The sequence below is a fragment of the Ambystoma mexicanum genome, chromosome 4q (assembly GCF_040938575.1).
Source record: "Ambystoma mexicanum isolate Mex_15411 chromosome 4q, UKY_AmexF1_1, whole genome shotgun sequence".
NCBI classification, from domain to species: Eukaryota; Metazoa; Chordata; class Amphibia; order Caudata; family Ambystomatidae; genus Ambystoma; species Ambystoma mexicanum.
This window is the reverse complement of record NC_090928.1, coordinates 597,197,076-597,213,222: the sequence shown is the minus strand read 5'-3', so window position 1 is coordinate 597,213,222 and position 16,147 is coordinate 597,197,076. Positions and strand designations below refer to the sequence as shown.

The window sequence follows — 16,147 nt, the reverse complement described above, 5'->3', positions numbered from 1 at the left end:
TTTGAATAATTTTATTTAAACTTCATATCATTTTTTTAGAGCTGTAATAAAAAGCTAGGCAGATGGGGTGACAACATCATTGTATATAAACTTGGAGCATATGTGATAAGCCTTTGAATAATTTTATATAAACTTTTATATAGATGTATTAGAGCTGTAATATAAAGCAGGGTGACGTCATATTTTTATAACAGATTTTATATAAACTTTATATTATTTTTATAAAAAGCTGGAATACATTTTATATAAACTTTATACAATTTGATTGAAAGTGCCAGCTTAAGGCTAGGGTGACACAGGGGTGGGCTTTAGAACCCAGATATATAGCTTGTTTGCGACGGGGTGGAAAACGCAACACGTCCTGAGCTAACCAAGGGCTATTCAGAAAATGATGACTATGATCAGCTATGGCTACGACGTAGGGAGAACAACCCCAGCAGCCCCTGTGGATTTTATTTTGTATGAGGGGATGGAAGATGCTCAGGATTTAATGGCCGGTTATGAACCTGAAGAGTTTTAGGACAATAATGAGACGGTTATGGAGCAGCCATTTACGGGCAATGCAAGCTCTGATGACAAGGACTGTGAACCTATGACACTGCAGTGGATGCAGCAATGACGCCAGAGACGGATGCCGCCCCCGGAACCATGATGAAAAACAAGGGCGTTTGTGCGAGGATGGGATGATCCAAGCGGCAGCCAGGACTATTAACACATATTGTGTCGGTTGTTCAAACCAACATGAAAACACAGTTTATTGTGAAAATAGCCTGTGTAAGACCTATCTTCTGCTGATGGAGGCCGATGGCCTTAAAGACATTGCATTATTCAGTGCGCTTGATGCTCAAAACAAATTGAAAGTCTGGGGGTAACAGTCTGTGGAAGCACTGTCTTACGTTAATGAAGACTGACATGGGCACTGTCTTCGCACTGATATCCGAGCCGTTCAGGGGGTCATGGCTATAATGGCTGAGGCATGTTTAAAACAACACTTTTACAGATGATGCTACGGATGATCCTCAGCAGGATGCTCACAAATGTCTGGCACTATCTTACCTGGATAATTCACTTCGTAAAATAGGTTTTGTGTTGTGCCCTAAACGCATTGTAGATTTGCTGTGCTCGACACAGCCATTGATACAGATAAGGATTGGTGCTGGGACTGAACGACGCATATCTAAAATTAAAGGGTATAAAATCTGCCAATAATCCTCTCTTGAAAATGAAGTAGTTTAGACGCATGTGTTCGATGGGGGTTAGAAACATCATCGAGAAAACAGTTCCGAATTGGGCAGGGATAAAGCGTATATCAATGAGCGCCTAATGGAGTGTAACTCTATCGCCGGGATAATTCTATAACCGGGATGATTATTTTAGTATTTCAATATGAATATATTTTGAATAAAAACTGCTGTTTTAAATGCGAATACAAATCAGTTGTTTAGAAAAACTGACTGTGTCTTTATGTTGTGCTGTTATGGGGTAATATGTCTGCCCTGAATCTGTCAAAAATATATTATGATGAAGGAGGTGTTGGTAGTTATGGAGGGGTTGACGACTGTGTTGTAAACTGCGAACCGATGGTGAGAAGGTGTCACCGGGAGTGGTTAAGATATGGCTTTCAGGGGAGGATGCGTACACACTACACTAACCGGCCTGAAAACATTTTAAATGGCGAATGACACTGGAATGTGATGTCAATCGGCAGTGGCAGGCAGATATTATGGATCTGAGCAAGTTTCGCAAATATAAAGATGATTTTCGATATATTCTTGCCGTCATCAAAATATGCTTACGTTGAGGCTTTGAAGAACAAGGCGGGCCACAACGTGGCGATGGTTTTTAAGCGCATATTTAACAAAGGCAGAGTTCCCGCTAAACTACAGACAGACGCTGGTAAAGAGTTTTTAAATGAGCCGTTGCAGAATGTTCTAAAGCAACACTGTGTGCACCACTTTGTAGCACACTCTGAAGTTAAAGCCTCCATTGTAGAACATTTTATATGAACATTTAAAGCGCAACTCTGGCGATTTCTTTACAGCTACAAACAACTGAAGATATATGTAGGTGCAACCCGCATTTATAAATATATATAACAATATGCATCATAGATCTATTAAAACCAACCCTGCTGATGTAACGTCACAGAATGTCTTGGAGGTCTGGAAAAAACTGTACGGTGAAAGACTTTTTAAAAAGATGAAAATTATACCCCTTAAAAAAGGGCATCATGTACCATTTCAAAACACAAGGCCATCTTTAGAAAAGAGTATGAGCAGAACGACAGTGACAAAATCTTTATCATAGAACAAGTGACTCAGAGGGAGGGTGTCTATATATACATGCTAATTGATTATTCGGAAAAGGATATTCAAGGAGTTTTTATAGGGAGGAGATCCAGAAAGTCAGTAAAGACCAAAAGCAAGTTTATAAAATGGAAAAAGCCATAAAAGTAAAGGCCGTGGAGCCAGAAAATATTTAGTTAAATGTCTGGGGTGGTTTGACAAATTCAACAATTGGGCTTCAACGGATCCCTAGAGACCACATGTGTGTAACGGTGGTCAAAATGGAGTCTGCGTCTTTTTATATCATGCTTCCCAGCAATGCTTAAGCCAAGACATTTCCAGGGAACAAAATATCCAATTTCTGGCCAAACGGTAAATCTGGAGAGGCAGTGGATGGTGGCACTCACCGAAGTTCAGTGTGCCCGATCGTGGGACACTTTAGCCCCGGGGGAAGCAACCTTTATTATAAAATGAACAAACTCTCTGAGGCTCTGGCCGGGTGGATTTCCTGAGGGGCATTATTCAAATATACTGGAACTTGTGAGAGTCATCAACAAGGCCATATCAAACATACCCGAAAATGAGGACACGACACTACAACTAGACCCCCAGCAGCGTAAAGTTTTTCTACAGGGTCTAGACTCGTCTGTTAGGTTTTCAACAGCGGGGAGACTGCACAACATATTGCGGACTGTGCAACACATTGGAAGTAAAGAAGCGTGGGATAATATCTGCACCGACAATAACAGTGGTTTTTATAGCTTATTGCTCTATAGCAATGTTGTGGAGTATCAACGGGTGGAGGATAGCTACGCCCGCTACTTAGAACTGTGGAGATTAAAGGGAACAACAACGATTTTGTGAACATTCAATACAACAAACACAACTATGTTCCAGTGTGTAAAAACCATTTTGACACCATCAACATACAGATAAGAGACGACCAAGGGCAGTTAGTATCATTTAAATACGGAAATATCTGGCTGCGGTTGCTATTCAGACTGCTCCGGCTTAAATATTAATAAAACAGAGTTATAATGGCTGTGGTAAAGAACTATGGGGACCCCGGTCCCTATATGGAATATTAGATATTTTAGTGGATCCCCGTCATGAATGGGGCGGGGCTTGGTGGTACCTTTTTAAAGGTCTTTTTAGACGCGCAATGCCCTTTCTATGTCGTGGTTTTGAATTAGTTAACCCGCATATGAAAACGTCTGCCGGCAATATTGCAAAAGACATTGTGAGAAGCGTGAAGGGTAATGATCTCTTACCCGATAGCCAGCGTGTTTAATCAGGTGGACGTGACATTGGGTGATCGAATGATAACACATAGCGATAATATGTACGCCTACAAGGCCTATATAAAGAATCTGTTAAATTATGGCCATGATGTCCTGGATAAGCAGCTCTCGGCGGGGCTTTTTTACCATAATAACGGGGCGTATTTTGACAACACAGCTCTGGACGGCGATAACAAGGGATTTGTGAAAAGAGCCTATCACGCTAGGACCAGTAGAGTATTTGATTTACTGGGCCGCCTACACGCTGACCTTTTCTTTCAGCATGAACTATTGATCAACGATGTAGATCTTAAAGTGAAACTATCCAGAAACACAGACGCTTCTTGCCTCATGAGCAGGGACGGCGAACAGTATAAACTAGTCATTGTAGCCACCAGTTTCTTTGTTAAATGTGTAAACGTCTTTCTAACTATTCGACTGGTGCATGCAGAGGCGCTGCAGATATCTAACGTGAAATATCCTATTGAGCGCGTCGCTCTTAGTCTTCAGCATTCCTGCCAGTAGCCGAGGCACCAGTCAAGACAACCTATTTCTAGGGCAGCTCCGAAAGATAATCATTATGAGAATTGTTGAAACAACGTTGCTTGCCGGTGCATATGATAAAAACCACTTTGACTTCAAACACTGTAACATGAACTATGCGGCTCTGCAGAAGGACAGTGTTTTAATTCCTGCCAAAGCATATACACCCAATTTTGGACTGCAGAACATAATCCGAGAATACATGTTGTTGGTCGCTGTCACTGGAAAGCACATGCATGATGTACCAGTTTCATTCACACGCAACGAGTATGTGCTTTACTATACCTTCCTGGCCTTTGATCTAAGACCCGAAAACCCATCAGTCATTTCACCCTCATGAGGAGCGGACACCTACGCACAGAAATAAAGTTTGAAAGAAACCTAACCGCCACACATTTCCTGCTAGTGTGGAGCGTTTCCGATAGCGTTCTTGAGATCAACGCGCGAAGAAACATAAGTTTTGATATTTAACGGATACTCTACAGATAAAAGGATTTTTGCGTAAACACAGACACGCTCGAAGAACATTTCATGTTGTGTATGATCAGCAATACATGTCCCAAGCGTCTACCCAGAAATCACCTGGTTAGCCTGGTGGTGAACACCAATCCTCAAACCCGGGCTGGAACACACTGGATAGCTTTGTGGCTGGAGGGCGATGTGCTAACAGGGTTTGACAGTTTGGCGCACTTCCCGCAATACCCCATGTATACCAGAGTTTTAATGGACTTTGTAAAAAGCATTGCAAAATATTTACATTATATTACTGTACCAGTTCAGGACTCAAAGCCGTTACCTGCGGTCAGCACTGTGTATTCTTTATCAGCCAAATGTCAGAATGTAAATCGCTGATGGATGTTTTGAAAAGGTATTCGAGCAATCACATGCAAAACGACCAAATGGTGACCAGATTTGTTAACAAGATGTTATCTAATGTGTAGAGATCTCGCAAAATGTTTACAGTGTGTCAAAAATGTAAATGTGGATCGTCTATACACTGATACATGTATCAATTAAATAGTTTTAACAATCAACATGCAGTGTGCGTTATTATACATACTAAATAATATAACATAATAAACAACCAGTAATGTTTATGAATTGAAAATATTTATTAATAAAAAGACATACTTAATATGGAAAGAAAAGAAAGGTTATAGCAGAATATAGCGGAGAAGAAACGTATACTTTCAACAATGATTGGGGGTCGCATTATTCAGATAGCCATATAGGCCTGCCGCTGCCCTGGCGTGGTCTAGATGTTTCAGAGGCACGCATGGTAGCAACTTTTTGTATATCCCAATCCGGCGGGGGTGTGGGAGTCATCAGGTTTTCTAACTGACACTTGTCCACCCGATATATTTTATGGGTGTGTTCAAATACCAGCACTTGACACCGGATGTCTGCACTTACTCTTGCACTTGCCACCAGCTGGCCGTACTTTTACTTATTGTTATTAATTCTATTATGTCATGTACTGCACTTTCCCCTCCCCCTTCCCATGCACTTGCGCGATCTGAATGACACCTGGCCTAGTAGGATCGTTGTCTCTGTCTTCCCTCTGTTCCCCCTCCCTAGCCTTGTCACGCCTTGAAACACTTGTGTATAGGCACATTATAAATGCCATACCATATCATTATTGACCCCCGAGCAAGCTGGTGAATCGCCGTTGGGCTATGCCAATGAGTGATGCTATGGAACTACTGGACTGCGAGACCACTTTTCTTTTAGCCTTTTAGCAATATTTGCTTCTTGCACAGTTTCTTGATGACCTTCTTTTTCTTTTTCAACACACTTATTTGACGGTGTGTTAGTGGGATACGACCCTTTAAAGTGTTCTGAGCAATCTCTGCAATAGCGGCCAACAAGTCGTCAGAGGCTGCGGCTAGAATGGCTTTGCGTTGTTGAAGGGTGGCATATACAAGCATTTTAAACAGTGCAATGTTTCTTCATATGCGTGTTGATATGCTGAAAGCTCGCACAGGTACTGAAGCGATATTGCCCTTAATGTTGTTTTTTAGATGTCTTTCTCGGGATATAAACAACGGGCAACTATGGGGAAATATATTGGTGCGCAATCTATAATCCTCTAGAGAGGTTGTTTTTAAATCAACCAGGAGATATCCGTAGCGCTTACTGGTCGCGTCTTCAAAATCTTCATGAAAAAATACATTTTGGTCAGATACATCTGGTGGGCTAACATGGCTAGTTGCTGTTTATTCAGTGGCTTTTTAAATAACACTATCTAGCTATCGTTTAGTGTAATTGATCTGTTCCTCTTCCCCTTTTAAAACAAGTTTTGCACAATATAACATATGCTCATATTGCATTGATGGAAATATTGAGTAAACACTTTTTCTAGTTTGGCGTTCTGACCCCCCTCGGTCATCATATCGTCCACAATAATCATATTCACCACGCTCGGCGGTAATAAAGGATTGTCGTTGAGACTCTCGGGCATACCTTCTACAAACCGCACATGTTTAAACTGCTGTTGTAGGGTGTTGTAAAGAGGTTGCCAGCAATTGTAAAACCAAATAATAATTTCGGGGACATGTGCTACCGCAGTGTGGGCGTTTTCTAAAAGTCTTTTGACAAAGTAACTCTTCCCGCAGATAGAGGGACCAGCTAGCACACACGTGAAGGGGTGTTGTAGCCTGGTATCCATAATGACAAATACCTGCACAGTAGCGAAGCATGTACAGATATCCATGTGCAAACTTCTTGTGTGAGCTTAAATCACCACGGATGGCTAGCCTTTCAAGCTTCTTAAAGTTGATAAAACAAACATTACTATATCTGTGCATTTCTATTTACTGCTTAAGCGCTACGTGGAAACTTACATCGAATTGTAAATTGAAAAGCTGTAGATATACAGTATACATCTTGAAAACTGTATAAAACAAATGTATTATATATAACACACAACAAAGCTTTAGAAGTTCTGATGAATCATTCAGCATATAGCATCCCATCACACCTGTAAAAACACTGATCACACCTGTAAAAAACATTGGGTTGACATTTGTTAACAGTGTCATGACACATGTTTTCAAAAAGAAGAGAACAACTCTGCTTGTTGGGGCCTCAGGCCCCTCTGGATGAATCAAAAGAACTCCATGTTTCGGCCCCCCAGGCACTCCTCAGGCCCCTTGGATGAATAAAATTAAACATGATAAAAAAAGAACTCCATGTTTTGGGCCCCCCCCAGACATTCCTCTGGCCCCTCTGGATAAATAAAAAAAGAACTCCACGTTTCGGGCCCCCCAGACATTCCTTGGGCCCCTCTGGATGAATCAAAAACAAAAAGAATAACTCCAGGTTTCAGGGCCCCCCCAGACATTCCTTGGGCCCCTTTGGATGAAACAAAAATAACAATTCCACATTTCAGGGCCCCCAAGACACTCCTTGGGCCCCTCTGTATGAATCAAAAACATTGGACCACCCATCCTTGGGGCGTTTAACATATTCATGATTTGTTGATCCCAAGAGAGCCAGGTGGGCCCATTCATGAATTCACAAAAGAACTCTGCGGCATATGCAGCCCAGATCCACTGGGATTTACTGCTGTAACAGTACTGTTAGACCCCATCCATGGGTCGTTGAAACATTCGAAAGCTGTTGAACAGGCCCCATCCCAGTGCCTCGAAGAGATCCAGTAGAGACAGGCAAACCCATCCCTGTGCTCTCAAAACATTCAGAATTTGCTGATCCACACAAAGCACCCGCCCCTTAGAGACTTTTTCATCACTAATTAGGCCCCTGGAAATTCCAGCCCGGTGTTAAAAAAACTCCAGAGCCAAGCAGCCCCAGTGATGATTTCACAAAAGACATCTGTGGCGGCGGGGCCCCCAAATCCATCGGGCCATGCTTCTGTAACAAAAACAGAGCCAGTCCTGGGTCATTAAAACAGAGCTAGCATCAACATATTAAACATGTATAACAACCAAACACAGGGTCCTGAAAATATAAATTTCAATCCATATATATATATATATATATTTCCTTATTACTGATTTCACCACCAGTCGGTGAGGAGCACTCTCCGTCGTAGTTTTCAAAACGTCAGGATATCGATCCGTTTGTATCATTCCTTTATTTTGAAGTTCAACACAGCGTCATAGCAATACATGGAAGGCATCTAGCTACGGCTCTCCCATAGTGTTTTGCCCGTAAAATGGCAACTTAACGCGTTTCGTGGCAACCTTACCACTTGATCACAACAACTAGCCCTCACACCCGTGCAGATTAATATACATGGTGTGTCGTGCAATTCACAACAGAAAGAGGACTGGTTTGTCCTAGTATCAGTCAGCCATCTTAGGCTGGGTTTTTGGTATTAACAATGTCTACCAGCAGTTGATTGATGATCTCACATAATGCATTTATAGAACTTTGAAAGGCCATATTTCCTGCATTTCGTTCCCAATTGTATCAGATTTTACAAGCAGTAAATCAATTTATGCTGCTCCGATGTTTTCCGAATTGCCAATTGCAGTCATTCATATACGCTTCTCATGAATACGTTGCAATGAGCATTTCATATTATGAAATTGTCTGAGCAGTATGTCTTAATCCTCATGTAGGACAACATGCCCTTCCGCATTAGCGATTAAACTATCTGCAATATATATAAAGTGCATAGGGCTTATAGTTTACAGTACATAATACCAGGTAACATTTAATCTTCATATATCCCAGCAAAGTATAAAGTGCACACTGTCAGAAAATAAAATGCATCATGCTCACGGCTTACAATATTAAATGCATATATCATGCAGCATCTACTCTCCATATATCCCAGCATAATATGAAGTGCACGATGCCAGTAGATAAAGTGCATGGTACTAGCAGCATGTTTGTATCAGTGTATGTATGCCATAAATAAAAATACGCAATGCCTGGCGCCAAAATTTGGCAACTATCTTAGACGCATAGCTGACTAGAGTCCATCATATTGACTCCTCATATATACATTTCAATGTTGTTCATGGAAATTTTCTTTTTATGCAGTCATTTGGACAGTCTATCATGATCCTCAATACGGACAACATGCCCTTCCACATTAGCAGTTAGGGTGTCAGTAAAATATATATAAAGTGCATAGTGCTGAGTCCTCAGTGCACAATGTCGAACAGCATCTAATCTGCATATGTCCCCACATGATAAAAAGTGCATAGTGCTGACAGTCTTCAATGAATAATGTCAAGCAGCATCTAATCTACATGTCTCCCAACATGATATAAAGTGCATAGTGCCAAAGAAATAAAGTGCATGGTGCTAACAACTTACAATATTGGATGGATTGTATCAGACAACATCTGCTCTAACTATGTGCCAGCATGATGTAAGCTACACAATGCCAAAAAATATATAAAGTGCATAGTGCTAGCAGCATATTTTTTAACAATGCATCTATACCATGGATAAAGTACACAATGCCTAACGACAGTTTCAATAATTATCTTAAATCCCTAACTGGTCGCTTAGTTCATATATTCGTCTATGGTTTAAAGTGCAAAGTAGTGCTTAATACCATTCCGGTTCAACCCATAATTAAAGCGCATTGTGCATAGAAGCATTAACACATATCTTGCACCTAGGCTCCTCAATGGCCATTAACTAAATATCATCTAATTATTGAGAATCAACGCCATTTCGCTGATACGCAAAACAACCTTCTGTCCATTGCTTTGATCACACCTAACTCAGTGCAGACCATGAAACCCATATATATATATATATATATGAAAAAACTTTGTTAAATGGACGTTATGGTTAAGTTGCACTAATAAAAACCTATGAAATTCACTGAAAAAAACTTGGTTAAAGGGACGTTATGGTTAAGTTGCACTAATAGAAACCTATGAAATTCTGTACAAAAATGTTGTTAAAAGGACGTTATGGTTACAAGTAAAATTGAAAAACCCCTGAAATTCGCCAGCTTTGGTAAGCTAAGCAACCATAACTCGCGCCACCACCATGCACTGCAAAGACTAACACCCAGGACATCAAAGATGACATCACAAATATCATTGATGACATCACTTGAGTTTGACTTGAAAGATTGTTGGAGATTGCAGAATCCAGATTTGAGAGAATTCACCTTTTTTTCTGGCTCCCACAATACACACTCCCTTATTGATATGTTCCTTACTGCTGGTGTGATGACTGTAAATCTGCAGGATATATTTTAATCATTTTAAACATATTTGCAAAGCATACCAAGAGGAAAGAATCGTGTGTGTAACTACTTATAACCCGATAAGCAACGATATAAAGAAAATCATCAATCGAAATTCCAACGCGGAACAAGAAAGGAGCATCGACAACGGAGACAAGGCGATTTAAGGTAACCCGTGATATCACTTCAGAGATATAGATAGGCATACGTGCTCTGCTTGACTTATTTGAAGTAAACAAAATAGAGGCAGGGAGGGCGGTACTGGTTAAAAAGGCAGTGAAAAATCAGTTATGTAATACAAACTAAGGCGAAGACGCGGAGCCCAAATACACCTTAAATGACAAACGAAACAGTGTGATGGGCAAAAGACAAAACATACAATTGCTGAAATTAAAACGAAAAATGTCAGCTGTAAATCTGTGTCATAATTGCCTCACTACCTCTTGGGATGCTTTGCAAATACGTTTAAAATGTTTAAAATATGTCCTGCATGAGAGAAAGGGGCTTTTTTGCCTGGCGTGACATATTGAGTAAGATATATTGAATGGGTACTGAGACTACTCAAATTAAGCTCTAAAAACTCATATAGAATGAGTAATGAGGACATCAAACAAAGGACCTTCAACCACTTACCTGACCTCACTGGATCTCTCCACGGGGCCTCAGATGCAATACGGCTAGGTTTGGAAAAAAGACACTTACCTGTGAGGAGAAAAGTGAACTTTCAAGGGGAGTTTTACTTAATAAAAACAGACTCTGCAAACCAAGCATGAATTACTGTAGATATTGATGTAAGTAAATATATAGAAACTATACGAATTCCACTACTGATAGGTGAGTTTTTCGATCAAGGTGCTGTGTTAATAAATACAATATTGGTGCCTTGATTCTACAGGTCGGACCATTTTGGGGCATTGAGGACCTATGTAGACATTTTGATTAATCCTTACATCTGAACCACCCTCGCCAAATAAAAGTGCAGGTGAGTAGAGAATGACTACTCAGGAGTCAGTGCACATACATTAACTGTAGTTTGAAATTAGAGGGATGACAGACACTGAGTTTTTTAATTGTATTTTAGGGACCATGGCTCACTGTACCAAAAGAGACAGGACATACATGGGCTGCTGTTCTTTTCGTCCTGAAGAAGGTTGCTGCATGAAGGGACCAGAATAGGGGTCAAGAGACAACTGAAACACGTGTAGACGTTTAGACTCTATGGGATCCAAATCCGCACAGACGGGGTGACTGAGCAATAGATCTAAACCCACTAAGGAATTATTATAGTGAAATAGTGTTCTCTAACCAAAAAGGGTTAGAGAGAGATAAGAGAGAGAGTACGAATGTAGTGGAGAATGAAAGTGAATGAATGGTAGTAGATTGGAAAAGTGAGCTTTGGTGTCTTATAACCAACCTTGGAATTAATACAGGATATTGGTGATGAATGTAAACATTTATTTTTTATGTATTTTAAAATGTGTTTGATATGATTAAATTGAATTCATTGAACAAATGACAAAAAGTGTGGGTTGGTATTTATAAAAAGAACTCACAGAATAAGTAGAGATCTTCCCTCTCTTCCACTGGTCCATTGTAAATTGTTTCTCTAATTCCAGCCTGAAGGACCAGCTGTCAGAATCAGGCATCCCCATTTTGTTAATTGGTATAAAACTATACCAGACCTGGTGACACCAATTGGGGGGTAGGAAGTACTACCGTGTGTAAATACTACAATAGTTCATGCTATACATATTGAAGAAATAAAACAAAAAAGTATTAATGACAGAAAGCAGATGAGAGTTAAGTAAATCTTCTATTTTAAACTTCTCTATATGTACAGAGACCAACTTCGCCAATGCATTTCAGACTCATGTCCTTCATCGAGGCATTGTCTATAATATTAATTAAAGCAAAATAACTATTACCACTTCAAGGATAATCTACTGGTTTAGTCAGAAAAAGATAATAATCCTAGCACTTATAGTCTAACGCACATTTCATGCAAGAAATAGGCATGTGATCATTGCAGCAATCATTATGAGCAAAACTGTTTAATCAACACAAGGAATCATGCCCCCATAGTACCTGTTGGCTCTGTGTGGATTCAGAAAAGGAAATCTGGATTGATAAGAGGTCCGTGTAAATCACTGCAAGGGAACCTGAAATGCAAGTATGTCTGTATGAGTCTAATCCTGTGTTGTATAATATGATACGTCTCTTGTCATTTCCTCTATTTGAAAGGAAATACGACCACTTAATCACTCAGTTAAATTTGAGAAGGTAAGGAATACATATATTTTGTTTTTAAATCTCTGTTTCCACTGTTAAATAAAAATACACAGGGCTAAATTGTAGAACATACACCCTTGGGTCCACAGGGGCTTGCAAATCTCCCGAAATCCACAGCGCTGTTCTGGCTGGCTTCCAAAGCATGGGCTTTAAAGACATACAACCCCCCCCCCACGCCCTCAGCAAAACACTCCCCCATCCAGCCTATTTCACTGCAGTCTGCTGTGGACCTTTGAAAACCCCTGGTCACTGGGAGTTTACAATACAATAGGTCATTCAGATGCCCTTTAGACACAGCAGTCACATGCCGGCTGAAGATTAAACGCGCCTTCGGGCTACGCTTCCTTTACAATGAATGGGGCCATGCATATATAGTTTAGTCAAACCAGGCACATGGGGGCGCACTATTACAATAGCCTCTGTGCTTCATTGCAAGGTTCCATCATTCTGATGTGGTTTCATATAATTTCTAACACACAGAGAACCCAAAATAGATGAGTCGGAGCACTGGGTCTCGTGTGTGTGTCGTCCTCTGTGAATTCTCTAACCTGCTGCAGCATTTTCATAGATAAAGGCAGGCTGCAGCTGTGTTGCTGTGGCAGAATGGCAGAATCCAGTGTCCCAGCATTTTGCATGCGTATGCCTGGGTTTTTTGTAGCCCTGGAGTTAGATCTTCACTTTTCATTTTGTTATACATTATAAACTATACATTTACAAGTCCTGTAACTCAGCTGTTTAAAAAAACAAAACAACATAGCGCAGGTTTTGGCATAATATGTTCACAATGCTTTTGTGTCAGGGCATGCCCGACAACTTCAAAATGGCACCCAAAAATGGATATCCATTTTTTTTATATAATTTTTTTTTTATGTCAGCCCTTTCTATGAATCCAATATAATTTTGATATCAAAACATTTTTATATTAAAAGTTTTTATGTGGCTATAAAAAAAGACATTATTTTTTTTAATTTTGAAAAAAGTGATATAAATTTGTTGTTTAATTTTGATATTTAAAAAAATCAGATAATTTTGAAAAACTATTTTTTAAATTTTGATATAAAAATTCCGATATAATTTGGATAGCAAATATTTGTAATTTTGATATAAAAATATATACATATAATTTTGATAACATTTTTTTGATATCAAATGTTTATTTTTTATTTTGATATACAAAACATCTGATATCATTTTGTATAAAAAAATCTGATATAAAAAATGTTTGATATCCCCAAAAATATATCAAATGTTTTTACATTTTGATATAAAAAATCCTAGATAATTTTGATATCACATTCTTTTTTTATAGCAAACACTTTTGATATCAACATTTTTTGATGGCATATTTTTGTTTTTTTTGTTTTTTATAAATAGAAATAATACAAAGTTTATCTAAAATTATTCAAAAGCTTATCAAAGGCCAGCTTTATATAACATCATGAGATCATACCATCACGGCCACAACCCACTCCCGCGTCATCAAGGCATCACCAACGCCTCACACTAGCCGGCTAACTCCTCACTATGCCCTTGACCAAGCAACAGCGCACAAGCGCTCTCCCATATTATTTTTTTAAAAATAAATGATACCCTTTTGATATCAAAACACACTTTCTCTAAAAATATACATTTGATATCATTTTGATATATTTTTGATATTAACTTTTTTTAATATTAAAATTCATATCAAAAGGGGTGGACACACAAAGGGGGCGTGCCCACAGGTCAAAATTTACTTGCTGAGGAAAGGGGCCCCATCTGCTACTCACATTCCATCTTCATCAACACCAAATTACAGCATTTCTGTGTGCCTTCAGAGGCCATAGTGCATTGCTATATACAAAGGGGGGGGGGGAGTAGTAGGCAAGTATTGCAAACATAATTGCTCTCCAAATTGCCGTTTAGTCACATATTGCTAAATCTGTAATGTCAATTTTAAAGATTTTTTTTTTCCAAGTGGCATTTTTTCATTTACCCTTTACAACAGTCACAACTCTAGGCCATCATTGGACATTAGAGATATTACCACCATCCTCATCAGTGCATAAAATGAGTAGCAGCCGGTTGACCTGCTCAGTTTGAAGTACTGGATCTTTGCTAATTGTCAGGGTAGCAGAGAGATAGCCTTTGCATTTTAATGGCTACAGGAGCCAATTTCAACTCTTGTGGATCACCAGTCTTTGAGACAGCGGTTGATTAAAGTAAATCCTATCAAGCCTTTTACCCTGCATCCTGTGCTCTGGAAAGTGTATCCGCTGGATCCTATAACCTAAGTCAATGTAATTTGAGAACGACAGGAAGGAAATATATGTGCTAAAAGAATAGAGGGACTCCTGGGACAGATGAGAGAGATCCTGTATTCTATTTAAATTCACAATAATGGGGTATAGTTCAGGCTTATGTAGTCACAAACCCACTTTAGCTGAAGAGCTTGAAGTCATGGTTGGGCAGTAATGCTGTGCTGATTTTTAAAAACAAGTATTGACAAAGTCATCTTGAGAAGTCAGACCTAATGGTTTTTGCCAGTACTTGTTCATGCATGTGGCCTAATGATGGAATGTAGTGCTTAAACATCTTAATTCCCTCATATTCTTGCATGGTTTAATAACATGAATATTTCAACTTTTCTGCAGTTGTATCTAAGTTTCCCTCATTGTATTGCTCTTGCTGGATTTTATTGTGTTACAAATAACCCCAACTTGACTGTTGGCTGTATATTACAGTGTAGCAAAATCAAAGTGTAAAAAAACTTTATATCTCAACATTCTATGTTTTTCCAAAGGTATATCAGATTTTGGTCACTCGTCTCCAGTTACCATGTTTCGTCAGATTTGTAGAGATAAAAGATCAAATGGGATTTGAATGTCCCGTTTCTCTGACTGCATTTTATAGACCTGTTTCCATAAGAGGAAGGTAAGAAATAATTGGATTTATCTTTGTTAACAATATTTCATATTTTTCTCTTCATTGTGGTTCTGTTTCTCAAACATTTCCTGATATATATATATATATATATATATTTATATATATATATATTAATATTTTACTCATTTTTCTAATATTTTAATAAAACTGTGGGGCGACAGATGCAAACCTGTGAGCAAGTAAGACCAGCACTGACAGGAGAGTACAGTGCAAGATAGCACAGATGTTTGAGTGCTACACCATCTACCCCACTAAAAAATGTAGGGAGAAAAGAGGATCTTTGCAGGTCACTGGCTTTATTAGGAAGACAGTTGGCAAATGAGATTGCGAAAGGGGGTGACAGTGTCAAGAGTGACACACAGGTGGTTTAGAAAATGGCAATGTTTGATAATGTCAGGAAAGGAAGAGAAAGGAGAAAAGACCAGTGTAAGTAAAATAAGGTGCAGGATACAGAAGAGCAGTTTTGGGAGTTGCAGTCACAGGAGGTGGTCTGATTTGTGGATGTCATTATCAAGTAGGGCTGGATGTCTATACCAAGAGAATGAGGCTGCATGATATACCAAGGATTTGTCCCAAGGGTATGGGACAGAAGGGGAGCACTAGAGACTTCACACACATGCTTGAAAGGCAGCACAAAGATG

At 39.3% G+C, this 16,147-nt stretch overlaps 1 protein-coding gene across 3 annotated transcripts in view; it reads left to right on the top strand.

The window, feature by feature from the left end:
- LOC138467859 (uncharacterized) overlaps positions 1–16,147 on the top strand; it is a 1,040,267-nt gene that overhangs the window by 151,810 nt on the left and 872,310 nt on the right. For all 3 annotated transcript variants that reach the window (XM_069608148.1, XM_069608147.1, XM_069608150.1), the window contains one exon: positions 15,364–15,494. In XM_069608148.1, the coding sequence (XP_069464249.1) occupies positions 15,364–15,494 (131 nt within the window). The remainder of the gene's footprint in view (positions 1–15,363; positions 15,495–16,147) is intronic.